At 51.9% G+C, this 15,517-nt stretch overlaps 1 protein-coding gene across 1 annotated transcript in view; it reads right to left on the bottom strand.

Moving 5' to 3' along the window:
- ITGB5 (integrin subunit beta 5) overlaps window positions 1–15,517 on the bottom strand; it is a 111,237-nt gene that overhangs the window by 29,720 nt on the left and 66,000 nt on the right. Inside the window, exons 9-10 of the mRNA XM_084871570.1 lie at window positions 10,033–10,167; window positions 2,114–2,543 (exon numbers count right to left, since the gene is read on the bottom strand). Coding sequence (XP_084727696.1) covers window positions 2,114–2,543; window positions 10,033–10,167 — 565 coding nt within the window. The remainder of the gene's footprint in view (window positions 1–2,113; window positions 2,544–10,032; window positions 10,168–15,517) is intronic.

Raw genomic sequence — 15,517 nt, 5'->3', positions numbered from 1 at the left:
TCATGTGTGTCTCACAGTGTGGTCAGCCCTGGAAGGCCTCACTTGCTGACCCACAGCTGTGCAGCCCACAGCACTGGCTTCTTCCGCCCACAGGGACAGCTCACGTATACGCTGTGATTGGCTTCACGTATCTGTGCTTTATCTCCCCTGCTGCACTCCAAGTTCCTTTCAGAGCAACGCCATTCTCGGGAAGGAATCCTGGAGACAATCAAGTACACACGGAATACACAACAGGACCCACAGCAGATGACATTGAGTCCCACCTACAACTGCTCTGCTTCCTCTGTGTGCAGTGGCCTCGTGTGGGGTGGGATGGCCCTCTGGAGACATGACCCTACACCAGTGGTCGGCAAACTGCAGCTCGCAAGCCACATGTGGTTCTTTGGCCCCTTGAGTGTGGTTCTTCCACAAAATACCACGTGCGGTATTCACATACAATGCGATTGAAACTTCACTGCTCACGTGCAGAAGCCGGTTTTCGGCTCTCAAAAGGAATTTCAATCCTGTACTGTTGCTATTCAGCTCCGTTGACTAATGAGTTTGCCGACCGCTGGCCTAGACTATCTCATCGGCATACAACTCCCAGAATGGGAGCTGCCCAATTGTAATCCCACTGGAGTCCATGAGACGTCTTAGGCCCAGATTTAAAAACCCAAGTGCTCAAACGTGACACAATAAAAACTTGGCTGGACTGAACTTCAAACAAAATGTAAGAGCTTCAAATGCTGGTAGTCAAGTTAAAAACAAGCTCAACGATATAATGTGACCGTCGAACAGAGAAGTGAAGTGACTGTCACTAGGACGTGCTGATGGCAGTGGCCCGGACAGACCACAGGAAGCCAACATCCCGTGTAGCCCCGGGCCAAGCCCCGTTACGCAGAAGGACAAACACCGCGCCCGGGGCCGGGAAGCACGCGGCACAGAACAACAGAGCCCTCCGCAGAGGCCCGGAGGAAGGCAGAGGAACATACAGACGCTCCAGATGTTCGACAGGCGGTCACGTGGAGAGAGGATCTAGACTGTAAACCATTGGGGAAGAGTAACTGAGGAACAATTTTTTGTTCAATATAAGAAGCTTTTGCCGAAACCGGTTTGGCTCAGTGGATAGAGCGTTGGTCTGCGGACTGAAGTGTCTCAGGTTCGATTCCAGCCAAGGGCACATAGATTGGTTGCGGGCACATCCCCAGTGGCGGGTGTGCAGAAGGCAGCTGATCGATGTCTCTCTCTCATTGATGTTTCTAGCTCTCTATCCCTCTTCCTTCCTCTCTTTAAAAAAATCAATAAAATATATTTTAAAAAATGAAGCTTTCAAACCATGTGGGAGGCAGAACATGGCCCCCCACAGATGTCCATGGCCTCACCCCCAGAGCTGCGTCTGTGTGACCGGATGTGGTAAAAAGGGCTTTGCAGCTTTGTGACTAAGTCAAGGACCCGGAGGTGGGAGGCTTTCCTGGATGACCCGTTTAGCAGGGAGGCAGGCGCGTCAGAGACGTGGCGTCTGTGGGCGCTGCACCACTTGCTTTGGCACTGGCGGCGGGAGCTGCAGGCCCGGGAATGCTGTGGCTCCCGAAAACCAGGAGAGGTGGGAGTGGACTCTCCCCCAGGGCTGCTAGGAGGAACACAGCCCTGCCCACACCTGTACTGTAGTTGAGCGGCATCCATCTCCGACTCCTGACTTCCAGAACTGTAACAGGATAAACCCGTGTCATCTTCAGTCACTAAGTTACTGGTAACTTGTTAAAGCAGCGATCAGAGAGAATGCGACAGCCAACACGGGACTAACCACGACCAGCCACAGTGAGCTCCCCGTCCCAGGAGGCAACCAAGAAGAGGCAGAACACCCACCTGCCAGGAAGGCTGCGCAGGCAAGTCCTGGGTGAGCCGTGACAGATGCCTCCGACGCTGCGAGCCCACGTCATGGGCGGCGCCTTCTCCCGCTTTTGTCTTTGACGCGCTGGTCCCCACCCCCCGGCCTGGTGGTGGGCAAGGCTTGCCCTGCTGCCTCCCAGGAGGACAGGGTAGTAGTCAGGGAAAGGCATGCTTTGAGGGATGTCCTCACAGCACCGGGCACGGGGCCTGCCTCAGAGCGGAAGTGCTTGCCCGGGGCGCCTACCTGAGCAGAGGACGCCTCTGTTCCGGGCGCAGGAGAAGTTGTCGCACTCGCAGAAGGGCCCGTAGATCCGCCCGAACTCGCTCTCGAAGCAGGAGCACTGGCTGCAGCTGCACTGCCCGCGGCCGCTGCACAGCGGCTTGCCCTCCGCCTCGCGGCACAGGTTCTGCAGCCCGCTCGGGTTCTCCCCCTCCTGGCACTCGCACCGGCTGCCCAGGTAGCTGGGGTTGCACTCGCACAGGCCGCAGACGTAGGTCCCGTTCCCGCTGCACCGGGGGCTGTCCGGCTCCTGCCCCGCGCTGCAGCCGCAGCTGCAGCTGTAGGTGACCCCCACCGCCAGGCTGTCCCGGAACCCCACGGGCCGCAGGGCGAACGTGTGCTCCGCGTGCGTGCCCGGGCAGCTCCGCGCCTCCACCGACACTTCAAAGGATGCCTGGGCAGAAAGAAGAGAGGGGGTGTCGAGGGCGCGGTCAGTCAGGGTATCTGCTCCGGCCTGCCAATCACCCAGGGCCCCGCCCGGGAGCGGTTCCTCTGAGGCAGTGGTTCTCAACCTTCCTAATGCCGCGACCCTTTAATACAGCTCCTCATGTTGGGGTGACCCCAACCATAAAATTATTTTAGTTGCTACTTCATAACTGTCATTTTGCTACTGTGATGAATCGTCATGTAAATATCTATTTTCCGCTGGTCTTAGGCTCTATTTTAGTTGCTAAAATTATTTTAGTTGCTACTTCATAAATGTCATTTTGCTACTGTGATGAATCGTAATGTAAATATCTATTTTCCGATGGTCTCAGGCTCTACAGCAGCAGTCTCAAAACCTGCGGGTCGTAAATATCTGTGTTTTCTGATGGTCGCGACCCACAGATTGAGAACCGCTGCTGTAGAGCCTAAGACCATCGGAAAACACAGATATTTACGTTATGATTCATCACAGTAGCAAATTACAGTTATGAAGTAGCAATGAAAATAATTCTATGGTTGGGGGTCATTAAAAAGGTTGAGAACCACTGCTCTGAGGCCTCCGGGGAGAGCTGTGGCTACGCCCGGCCCCGGAGGAAGAAGCCCAGGTTAGCGAGCTCCGGCACATTTGCCAGGCATGGTGCTTGGTCCTGAGCGTTCGTGATCTCTTTTAATCCTCATGACTCTGAGGAAATGGCTCCACAGGAAAGGAGAAAGACTCACGCAAGGGTTCTTTCCTCTCCTTTCTTTTCACCTGTATCCTATCCTCTCTCCAGCTCCATTCTGGAAATCTGCACCAGGCACTGCGTCACATGTTCCCTGAACGCAGGGGCCCCGGGGCCCCACAGACCCCTCTGAAGAGAGGTTTCCTCCCTGCTGGAGAAGGGACAACAGGCCCCCTCCTGGGGATCAAGCCTGCAACCCGGGCATGTGCTTCAACTGGGAAATCAAACGGTGATCTCCTGGTTCAGTGGTCGGCAAACTCATTAGTCAACAGAGCCAAATATCAACAGAACAACGATTGACATTTCTTTTGCCAAAATTTTTAAACTTAAACTTCTTCTAACGCCACTTCCTCAAAATACACTTGCCTAGGCCATGGTATTTTGTGGAAGAGCCAAAGAGCAGCATGGGGCTCAAGAGCCACGGTTTGCCGACCACTGTCCTGGTTGATGGGTCAATACTCAACCACTGAGTCACACCGGCAGGGCCAGGCTGTTTCTTTTTAAACAAAGCATGTAAAGAAGCATTGCTAACCCCTAAGCTACTTATGCATTGCCCTGGAATCAGGCAGCAATGGGAGGAAAGCAAGGGCACTGGTTGGTGTGATTCTCCCAGAAAGTAGAGCACGACTCTTCCACTGCCCTCCTCCCACTGAGACCAGAGCCATGTGTGGTTATATTCATCCAGCACTGCCCTCGGAGCAGGGCACTGTGGAAATCCAGACAGGGATCTGGCACACCCTGACCAAATGCCATCTGCAGTGCTTCTCCCTGAACGGTGGTGCTTATCCCTGAACGGTTGTGCTCCTCCTCTGAAAGGTGGTGCTTCTCCCTGAACAAGTGGTACTTCTCCCTGAATGGCTGTGCTTCTCCCTGAATGGTGGTGCTTCTCCCCTGCATGGTGGTGCTTCCTACACAGACAGAGGCCCGGGCCCACTCCAGAAACTGTCTCACCATGTCTGACCCAGGTGTCTTTATTTTTCAAGTCTCCACAAATCATTCTGAAGTTCAAATGGGTTAGCATCACCTTTAATGACTGTTATTTTTTTAAAAATATATTTTATTGATTTTTTTACAGAGAGGAAGGGAGAGAGATAGAGAGCCAGAAACGTCGATGAAAGAGAAACATCGACCAGCTGCCTCTTGCACACCCCCTACCGGGGATGTGCCCGCAATCAACGTACATGCCCCTGACCGGAATCCAACCCAGGACCTTTCAGTCCGCAGACTGACGCTCTACCACTGAGCCAAACCGGTTTTGGCAAATGACTGTTATTCTTAAATCTGTTATTTGGGCTGAAATACAGCCAAGTTTTTAAAAGTCACCAATAACTTGCTTTACAGGGCACTCTTTAGGTGATGATGTGTACTTCTGGAGAACATGGAACGTATTTTTTTCTAAATGTTCTACAGATCCCTATCACTTTTGGATCTTAGTCTAAAAAGCTTCCCTTCAGATACTGTGACATCTAGGGACACCCAGGGGAAGGGAGTGAGAGTGGGGGTGTGAAAGTCTGAAGAGGAAGACAGACCCAGCTGTCTAGGTCCTGGAGACAGTCCTGCTGGGCAGCCAGGCACAGCTTCGGGGAACTCACAGCAGACACCCAGGAGTCCGCATTAGCCAAAGGGGGTCACAGGTGACAGTGAGTGAAGCACTGTGACCAGGAGCCAGAGTCAGAGGACACTGGGAAAGCAAGCCAAGTAGCCAAGTGCAGACAGTGGGGACTAGCCCACCCTCTGTGTGTGTGTGTGTGTGTGTGTGTGTGTGTATGTGTGTGTGTTGGGGGGGGAATAGGGATTGTCAAAAGCAAGTTCAAGACTAAGTTCCAAGGCCCTGAGGCACAGTAACAAGATGGGAGTGAGATCTGCCTTATGACAACACACACTAACAGTGCCCAGGTGCCAAGCGCCCACTGTGCAGGCACTTCCGTGAGCAGTTCACTCACATGCCCCTGAAGGAGACATTCTCATTTACCAGAGATAAAAGGGGTCTCCCAGCTGGGGAGAGGCGGGCCTGTGCTCGCCTTAGCACGTTACCTCCCACAAATGGGAATGAGACAGGTGCCCAGTGTCCACGCCTGGGTACGGAGGGAGAGGCAGCCTGGCTCACTGTGGAGACGAGAGGGTGACACGCCCCCCAGGGGCCGGCGGCTCCTCCAAACCTTCCTGCCTGGCTCAGGATGACCCGGGCCTGCAGGTGCGGACGGAGGGAGCCCGCGCCCGACCGAAGCCTCCACGGGGACAGGCAGCACGCGGGGGCGGACTCCCCTCTCCCGAAGCTCGCTCGGGGAGAGGCTGTGACGTGCTCCGGGGCCTGCTCCTGGGGCTGCGCTTTGCTGCACGTGCTACATGAAGAGCCCTGCCCCACAGGCATCCGTGGGTCAGAAGAAGAATCTACAAAGGGGCGACCTGGACCAGCAGCCAGAGGCATTTAATAACCGAGCCTGGGGGCGTGTCCATCTGTGGGCATCACCTCCCCCAGAAGTCTTGCCCGTGTCATGGGTCACGGTAGCGAGAGGAGGAGAGAGAGAGAAGGAGAGGGAGGGAGGGAGGGAGGGAGGGAGGGAGGGAGGGAGGGAGGGAGGGAGGGAGGGAGGGAGGGAGGGAGGGAGAGAGGGAGAAGGAGAGAATGAAATGCTGATGTGTCTGTGTTTGCTGGGAGTGAGTGAGAGGTGAGGGGAGCCCCCGAATCAACGCTGGCAGCTGATCGCCCAGGATTTAAAAAAGCTCGCACCATGGCTGTCTGGCTGGGGAGCAAGGAGGACCCAGCCTTCAAGCAGGTCCAGTGGCCTTCATGCAGCCGCCCCCCTCTCCCCGCCATGACCACAGAACGGCTGCTCCAGCCCCTGGTCCTGCTGGGCACAGGAATGCTATAAAAGCACTCGGGAGTAGTAAGTAAACCGGTTCTGCAGCCCTCCCTTTCGGAGCCCATTTCCCCAGGGGAGCAGGAAAGAAACCGGAGTCTGGCAGGCGGCTTCCCTGGTTAACACGGATTCGGATTCGACTCCCCATTCTCCCACGCGGAGACGGGAGAGGAAGGCCAGGGACAGAGCAGCCCTCCCTCCCGCCCCGTCCTGTTATTCAGCCCTCATTGGGATGCTCCTGGTTCCTCAGCGGGGCGGCTGGTCCGACCCACTCTTTCAACGGGCCACCCAGCCCCCACCCCAAACCCACCCGCCCAGGGCTGCCGTGCCAAGCCCACCAGGAGCTCAGGGAAACAAAGTGCCGGGTGGGCACAGGGTACAAAGCCCAGAGGAGGGACAGGAACGGGACGCCGGGCACTCACTGGGCCCTTTGTCCTGGGCGCTCGTGCTCACTGCACAGGCTGCTGCATGCAGCTTTGTCAAGGCCAGTCCATGAGAAACCAACTCCCACGGCTGGGCCTGTCAGTCGTCCTGGTTCGTGTTGGGATGAGGGAAGGAAAACTAGGGGGAAATCCGAAGCCCCTGGAGAAGAGCACCTCATTGGACTGGGGGCTTTCAAGGTCTTATTTATGTAACTAGAGGCCTGGTGCGGGGAGGGGGGTGGGGGAGTCTGTGTCCCTCAGCCCAGCCTGCACCCTCTCCAATCTGGGACACCTCGAGGGATGTTCAACTGCCCATTTAGACCCGATCCAACCAGGATCAGGTCTAAACGGGCAATTGGACATCCCTCTCACAATCCAGGACTGCTGGCTCCCAACTGTTTGCCTGCCTGCTTTCCTGATTGCCCCTAACCGCTTCTGCCTGCCAGCCTGATCAACCCCTAACCACTCCCCTGCCAGCCTGATTGATGTCTAACTGCTCCCCTGCCAGCCTGTTCGCCCCCAACTTCCCTCCTCTGCCAGCCTGGTCACCCCTAACTGCCCTCCTCTGCAGGGTTGATCTCTCCAACTGCCCTCCCTCGCAGACCTGGTGCCTCCCAACTGCCCTCCCCTGTGGCCATCTTGTGTCCACATGGGGGCAGGATCTTTGACCACATGGGGGCAGCCATCTTGTGTGTTGGAGTGATGGTCAATCTGCACATTACTTTTTTGTTAGATAGGATATTTCTCTTTGAGGACTTCCTTGTCCCTCACCCCTTCCCAGCCACCGTAAAATTGGGCGCATTGCAAATTCCCACAAGACAGTAACTCATGTTATTCCCTCCATGATGAGGAGGCAAGGATTAGTGAGATGAGCCGGTCAGGAATGGAAAGACTGTGGGTTGAGTTGTTGCAAGTCGACTGCTTGTTCGCTGGGCGGCCTTGGGCAGGTCATCACACCCCCGAATCCCGGCTGCTGGCAGCAATGGGGGCAGCACCCGATCCCCTCCTGAGCCGCCGGTGAGTGGAAGGAGTGCAAAGTCACTCCATCAACCGGGGTCCCTGAGTGGAGGCCCCGTTCTTTGTTATTGTACTTTGCTCTGAGACAAGCCCTTTGAAATGGGCATGAGAGAGCAGATTCGCGGGCACCAAAGGCCCGGGAAAGGTGCTGTCAGAGAGCCCTGGCTTTGAACGTTCACTTTGCTACTTACTGGCTGTGGTGTGCTGAGCAATTAGTTTAATTCTTTGTGCCTCAGTTCCTCTCAACTGTCAACATGCTAACATCGTCTCCCTCCTAGGACAGTTATTGGACTTGTTCACAATGACGCCAGCAGACATTGCCATGAGCCTCAGAGCGAACCCAGGCCTTCGGTTCCTCTGCTCCTCTGCGTCTGGTTCTCCAGATAAAGGGCCCCGTTTGCATGGTTTTCACACATCATCCCTTAGCTTTCCTGACGCACTACACCCAATATCCCACCCACAGACCTATAAAACTCAAGTGTTTGGGTTTTTTTTTATTTTAATTTTAATTTTTGTTATTTCTGCCTCTTTCCATTTTTCGTAAGTATCTCTTTAGACCAGCGGTCGCCAACCGGTGGTCCATGGACACTGGTGGTCTGTGAGGTCCGAAAGGGTGGTGACCGCTGCTATAGACCCTTTGACTATGAGGCTTTTGTGTGTATGTGTGTGTTTTTAAATTATCTGGATTAATTACTTAATTTATCAAAATAGCATCAATACAGGGTGTCCCCCCAAAAGATGTATACACACTTTAACAGCTGATAGCTCAATTTTGAAAATGAAATGTATTTTAATAAACGCTGCCTTTATAATTATTCAAAGTGTGTGTATATATTTTTGGGACACCATATATATTGCTAAATTTTACCAGCATTAAAAATAAAATTTTAATGTAATATTTTAAACAATAAAAAAAATAAATTTTATTGAAAGCGCCTCTTTGATTATGAGGCTTTTCCCACCCCAATAGTTCATGTAATGTGAAATAATAATCCTTTTTTTTTTTTTTTTTTTTGCTAAATAAGACAGGGATCAGTATCAATTCTATTCTTATTTTTTATTTGTATAGATTAAAGCATTCTCTCCAAAAAAAAAACTTACTCACATAAATAGGAAGATGTGAATAGAAGTTTTGGTACAGCAACATCATCCTATTCCTGAATGCCCTCTGAGGTAATGCCGTAAATAATCATTTTTAATGATATATCTGACAACTTGAGGAGGCTCTCTTTCACTTTTTCTTTCTTCCCTTCCTTCCTTCCCTCTCTCTCTCTCTCTCTCTCTCTCTCTCTCTCTCTCTCTCTAAGATGCCTGAGGAAAAGCCAGCCTTCGAAAAAGATCTGTTACCCAGTCCCTCAAGTTCTTCTCAACATCAACACCATTATTTTGAATTATCCTTTCGGTGGGGCAGGGCACCATGGTTGTGTGAGGAGTAAGCCCGTGTGTTGTAAAGTGGATGAAGGGCAGTTGTGAAAGGGGAGGGAGGAGAGGATCAATAATGACATGTGAGAAACCAAGAAGATTGCCACGTAACCAGCCGTGCCCGCTCCCTACATCTTTCTGAGCTGTTTCCTGGAGTCCACGCTGCCTGCCTGAGCCCAGGGCTCCGTCTATGTCCTCATCACCCATCTATCCTCCCTCAAGTCCTTGATTTGGCACACAGGTACACATCCTGACATACAATGCTTCTTCCCCACCACTCAGTCATATCCACTTAGTGCACACAAGGCCTCCGTGCCCTCTGCTCTGTAAAGCTCTCCATTCCATTTCACCAAACCAAGGAGGTGAGTGGATTTGTGCATGTTTTACGGAGGGAAAAGTGAGGGTCCGGTTATCCAAAGCACAGAGGGAGCTGTAGACTAGGAATGAGGCCAGATCTCTCAGGTCCCTGCCCACATTCTTCCACCTGATTTCATCCCTGCCCACTGCAAATAATAATGATTATTTAAAACACCTAGGGCACAATGTCAGCCTTAGGAAGAGAGGGACCAATGTACTCAGGTCATCTATTGACTGGATTTTCTTTTTTTTCTTTTAATTTATTTTTGGAGATAGAAAGGGAAAGGGAGAGGGAAACATCTATGAGAGAGCAAAACATTGTTTGGCTGCCTCCTGCAAGCCCCCTATAGGAATGGAGCCTGAAACCTGGGCATGGGACCTGACCAGGAATCCAACCAGCAACCTTTTGGTGCACAGGATGACGCCCAATGGAGCCACACTGGCCAGGGCTTGACTGGGCTTCTAAACAAATCCACCTGGATCCTTGAAGATGACCACACAGAGCAGGCTTAGGAACCTCCCAGGCTGATGAGTAAGGAAGATGGAATACAAAATCCTCAAAGAATCTGATAAGTCACAAAAGTCATCCATCAGGAGCCAAAGAATGATGGCCAATGCTAAATGTGCCATATAAACGGAGAGGGGCAAGAACTCACCGTGTCTCCGATCTTCAGGCCCTCACACTTCCTCTGGTCGGGGTAGGACACGCCGTCCTGGCAGGTGGCGGTGAAGAAGAGGTTAAGGTCTTCCGGCTGATCCCAGACGGACAGCTCCACCTTCGACCGGATGCTCTGAACAGAGAGAGAAGATGAGGCCCAAACCACTTAGCAATGGCCAGGATGCTCTCGGGCCACCATGGCTCTCTGATGCCCACAGGGCTTCCTCTCACTCAGCTAAGAGCCAGTGGGCTCCTTTCTCTCCACACCCTCCGACGGATCTAACTAAGGTCTCCTCCAGGAGCTCGGAGATGTTGGTCATGGTCCACCTGCCACACGATATTATCTGCTTCCAGGAGAGATGCTCCATCCCGCTTGCCTCTCCAGCCCCCTCTCATCCCACCCTGTTTCAGACATGCAGCTCCTCAAACTCTCCAATCCCGCCCTGTGCTCTCCACACTGTGGGCCTTCACACACGGAATGACATTCCTCTGCTCAGTAGTCCTCTCCTCTTTTCTCCTGGCTGGCTCCTCCTCTTCCTTCAGAATCAGGTCAGCAGGCACCTTCCCCTGTAACCATGTTCTTCTTCAGGCCCACACCCTCCCCCATCAGAGGAGAGCCGCCGGCACAATGCTGAACGACATTATCAGAGAGGAACATCTTTTGTGTGAATTATATTCTCAAGATAGTGAATGACATGAAAATCAGCCAAGATTTCCCATCAGAATAGAAGCAAAAAAGACTGAAAACATCAAGTATCAGAAAGGTGCGGAGCACCTGAGGCCCTCACACCCAGCTGGTGGGAGTGTCAGTTGGCAGAGCCTTAGAGAAAGCCTTTTGGCTGCATCTACTCAAGCTCCGGCCAACCTTAGACCTGCCAATGCACCCAAGAGTTATATGCAACAGGGATGTGTACTAACCAGAAGATATGCACAAGAATGTTTACAGCAACACTGTCCATAATAGCGACCCAAATGCCTATCCACAGAATAGGTTTTCCTTTTAAATTGGGGCGTGCTCACAGCACTGAGAATGGGTGAAACATGACTACATCTCACGACACAGATGAATCTCACAAATATAACAATGCCTGAAAGAAGCCAGACACAAATGACCTAACCTATCTAATAAAGAGGTAATATGCTAATTGACTCTCACATTGTCCCCAAAAAATGGTGGCACCCAGTCAATAAGGAGGGAATAAACTAATTGACTGCCACATCCTCAAAGATAGCGGCACCCAGTCCCCTCAGCCCTCCAGCGCCCCAGCCCCCCAGGGCTGGCTCGAGGCTCAGGCAAGCCTCGTATGTCAGCTGCCCAGCCACCCAGGGCTGGCCTGAGGGATGACCAAACGACTGAACAAGAAGGCTACGTGGGGGCCATGAGGGGCAACCAAGCTGGCAGGGGGGCAGTTGGGAGCAACTAGGCCGGCGGAGATGGGGGCTGTTTGGGGGCAACCAGGCCAGCAAGGAGGAAGTTGGGGGTGATTAGGTTGGCGGGGGGGTGGGGCAGTTAGGGGCAATCAGGCCAGCAGGGGTTGAGCAGTTAGGGGCAACCAGACAGGCAGCAGGTGAGCAATTAGAAGTCAGTGGTCCAGGATTGTGAAAGGGTTTAGGCTGGGCTGAGACGCCCCTCCATGCACAAATTTCGTGCACCAGGCCTCTAGTACTATATGATTCTATTTACATGAAACTCAAAACAGGCAAAAATAATGGTTGCCCCTGGGGGACAGTAATGGCAGTGGGGAAGACAGAATAGGGACTTCTGGGTGCTAATAATATTCTGTGGTGGTTTCTTTAGCCAGGTGCTGGATACTCAGGTGTATTTAGATTGTGAAACCGTTAAACAATTTTCTGGTCTGTTAATTTAAAAAATTGCCATTGAAATCTCTAAAGAGGACGTCCTTTGGAGACTGAACCCAAATAAAGTAATTGGCTTATGTTGAGGGGGCATATCTTACCCCCAGGTATTTTAGGCACTCAGCACGCTCTGTGTAGCAGGATGTACGCACTCTGAGAGGCTCCTGGACACCTGCTGCCCAGGATCAACTGGTGGCCGGCTGACTTCTCAGGTGCATTCTGACAGAACAGTAGGCAGAACCGCCTCTTGCTCTCACAGGGTTTCCTTTCTTTCTTCTTTTCCATTTTGCTGAACACGTAAAACTTGTCTGCGTTAAATATGCAGCTTCCCTAACAAATTAACAGCTGGTAAAAAAATAAAAGGGCTCATCCAGGGAAAAACTCTCTTCCTTTGCAACTGATTGTGCAAGTGCATCTACAACTCTAAAAATACCCTGTCTGAAATCCACTTCCTCTCGGAAGTGCCAGCCTGAACTGGAGAAGGTTGCGAGAGCGCCACTCCACCCCTTCCCCACCCCCCTCCTCTCCCTCTCTCTCTCTCTCTTCTGCTGCTGGAAGTGATTAGCTATTCCCACAGAGTTGTGAATTCCAAGGGCCATATGATATTTCTCCCTGGGACTGAGCACAAACTTTTGTTGATGGATGGAAGGATGGACAGTCTAACGGAAGCCACACTAAGGAGCTCCAGCCTACTGGAAGAAACTTAAAAGCTATTTTTGAAAGACTAGATAATTGTTTAAAATTTGTAATCGTGATTAACTTTGAGGATGAGGCAAACCAGTATGTCATGAAAGGGCTGGGTGGACTGGAGCTGTGTAAAAAGTTACCTGGGGAGAGTTATGTTAAATATGGCGCTTGCAGCCCCGGCCAGTGTGCCTCAGTGGTTGCAGCATAGTCCTGGGCAGCAAAAGGTCTCGGGTTCAGCTCCTTGTCAGGGCACATACCCAGGTTGTAGATTCGATCCCCGGTCAGGCAACCGATAGATATTTCTCTCTCACATCAATGTTGTTCTCTCCCTCTTCCTTCCCCTCTCTCTCTCAAAAAAAAAAATAAATAAATAAATAAATAAATAAATAAATAAATAAATTACATATGGGCCTTATGGTTCACAAACAGGATGCCACGAGGGGGTATCACTGCTCCACATGAAGATCCTGAACCTGGAAGCGTCAGTGGAGAACTTGTTAGAGGGAGAAAGAGCACTGGGACTAGGGCTCCCAGTCTATGAATCAGTAACTGTAACGATGGAACCTGAATTCCTATAGTCTCCTCTGGCCATAAGACCCCAAAGTTTTGTGTTTGGATCTGAACTTTATGCTATTCCTGCTTGCTATACTCTAAAACTAGAAACTCTCAAGATGTCAGAGGGTCAGGAATCATGAAGACTATTTAGTTCGAACCTCTCTTTCTATGGAAGTGCAGGCCCAAGAGAAGGGCTCCTCCAGGGTCAGCTGCTGGCCGAGGCAGGAGGACCAGGCCCGGGCCAGCCTCTGGTACCCGGACTTCTTTCCTTTAAAGCGGGCTCTGGCTGTGAAGAGTGTGGATGGTTGGGTTGTGTTCTGCTTGTCAAGGTCAGTCTTCCTAAAGGACTATGAAATCCCAGAGGGCAGGCATGTGTTCTGTTCAGGTTTATTCCCAAGGCCTGGCACATGCCTGCCAGCTGTTGACATGTATTTGCTGAATGAATGGATGCATGAATGAACAGAAAACAAGACGCAGCAGAAGGCCAAAGCCACAGGCAATGCAGTGCTTCCACATGAAGACGTAGGTGTGACTCTTGACATCTGACAACCCCCGCTAGTTCTGCCCCTGAAGAGGGTTCCTTCTCCTCCTCAGAGGAGGAGGCAATGTCGAGGGCGTCAGAAGTTTGACGGCTGTTCAGCGCTCGGTCAGCCCAGGGCACATCTGCAACTGCTTTAAGTCAGGCAGCTGTGGTGTGGGCTGGAGCAGACTTTATGGCAACAGCAAAAAGAGAAACATGTGCTCGGCGAGGAGCAGCTTACACCACGGCTCTGACGTCACCCTCCACATGCGAGGGCAGTGGTTTCCAGCTCACCCTGCTCTTCCCCACCCGGAGAGGAGGCCACAGCGATCGCTCCCGGCGTCCTGTCTCCCCTTTCTCCGTGCGACACGAGGCAGGTGCCGTGTGTGCGCGGCCAGGGCCCTCGGAACGCGGGAGGGGCCTGTCCCCAGCACCGGCTGTGCAGCGAAGCTCACATCGCTGAACAGCCTCACCCTCCGGGGACTCAGCGTCGCTCTCAATGAAGAACTGGGCATAGCAAGGACACGTACAAATCAAAGCCCAGAGCTGACGATTTCTCACTATGAAAATTGCATATGACAGACTGGATTCTGCAAGATATTAAACATGCCCTTCTCATTTTGCTTCCTCCGCAGCCGAGCTAAATGCTACAGCTATTTCATCTGTTACATATGTTCCCACCAAAATCTTTCCAGAATGTCCCCACAAACCGTTTGCCAGCAACTCTCGGGGGTAAAAGTCAACACCCGCGCTTAGTCATGTGCTGCGTGACTCATTGGAAATGCACCACAAGCCGCTGAGGCGGAAAGGTGGCACAGGGCAATGCAAACAGCCGGTGAGAGCTGGGCTTGGACCCTGGCCAGAGAGAGGAGCAGGTGAGAGGGTAGCCAGGGCTAACTGGGGACTCTAGTGAGGACAAAGCCACAGCCACAGCCACAGCCATAGCCACAGCCACCATACATACATTCCCCCCCACACACACTCCCACTTCCACCCCACATACCCACCATACACATTCCACACAAACACCCTCTCACACCTACACCCCCACATACCATATACATACTACAGAAGTACATACCACACACAAACATACACCCCCACACATACATCTCCATACACATACTACAGACACACCACACACATATCACACACACACCCACATACCATACTATACAGACATACATAACATATATATACCACATATACAACCACACACACCATACACACCACACACACATCCATATATCCCAATCACACCCCCATCATACACAACCCCCCACACCCCTACCACATACCCTACATACACACACTACCACTCTTGCCTTTCCAAACACACACACACCCCCACACCATACACCCCCCCACCTCCACCCCACATACCCATCATATACACACCACACACATATCGCACAAACATACACCCCCCAACACACATACACTCCCATACACCATACACACACTACAGACATACATACCACACACACCACACAAACATACACACACACCCACACATACATCCCCATACACATACTACAGACACACCACATACATACCACACAAATACCGCCCCACATACCATACACACACTACAAACATACATGCCACACAAACACCCCCACATACTATACACCCCTCACATACCATACACATACTACAGAAGTACACATCACACACATACCACACAAACATACACCCCCACACACACACATCCTCATACACATACTACAGACACACCACACACATACCTAACACCGCCCCACATACCATACACACACTACAAACACACATGCCACACAAACACCCCACACACATGCAACCCACATACTATAGACACACATAACATATACATAGCACACATGCA

The sequence above is a fragment of the Pipistrellus hanaki genome (genome assembly GCF_964339955.1).
Source record: "Pipistrellus hanaki genome assembly, chromosome: 2".
In the NCBI taxonomy this organism is placed as follows: Eukaryota; Metazoa; Chordata; class Mammalia; order Chiroptera; family Vespertilionidae; genus Pipistrellus; species Pipistrellus hanaki.
Note: the sequence above shows the minus strand (reverse complement) of the source record. Positions and strands in the feature narration are given on the sequence as shown.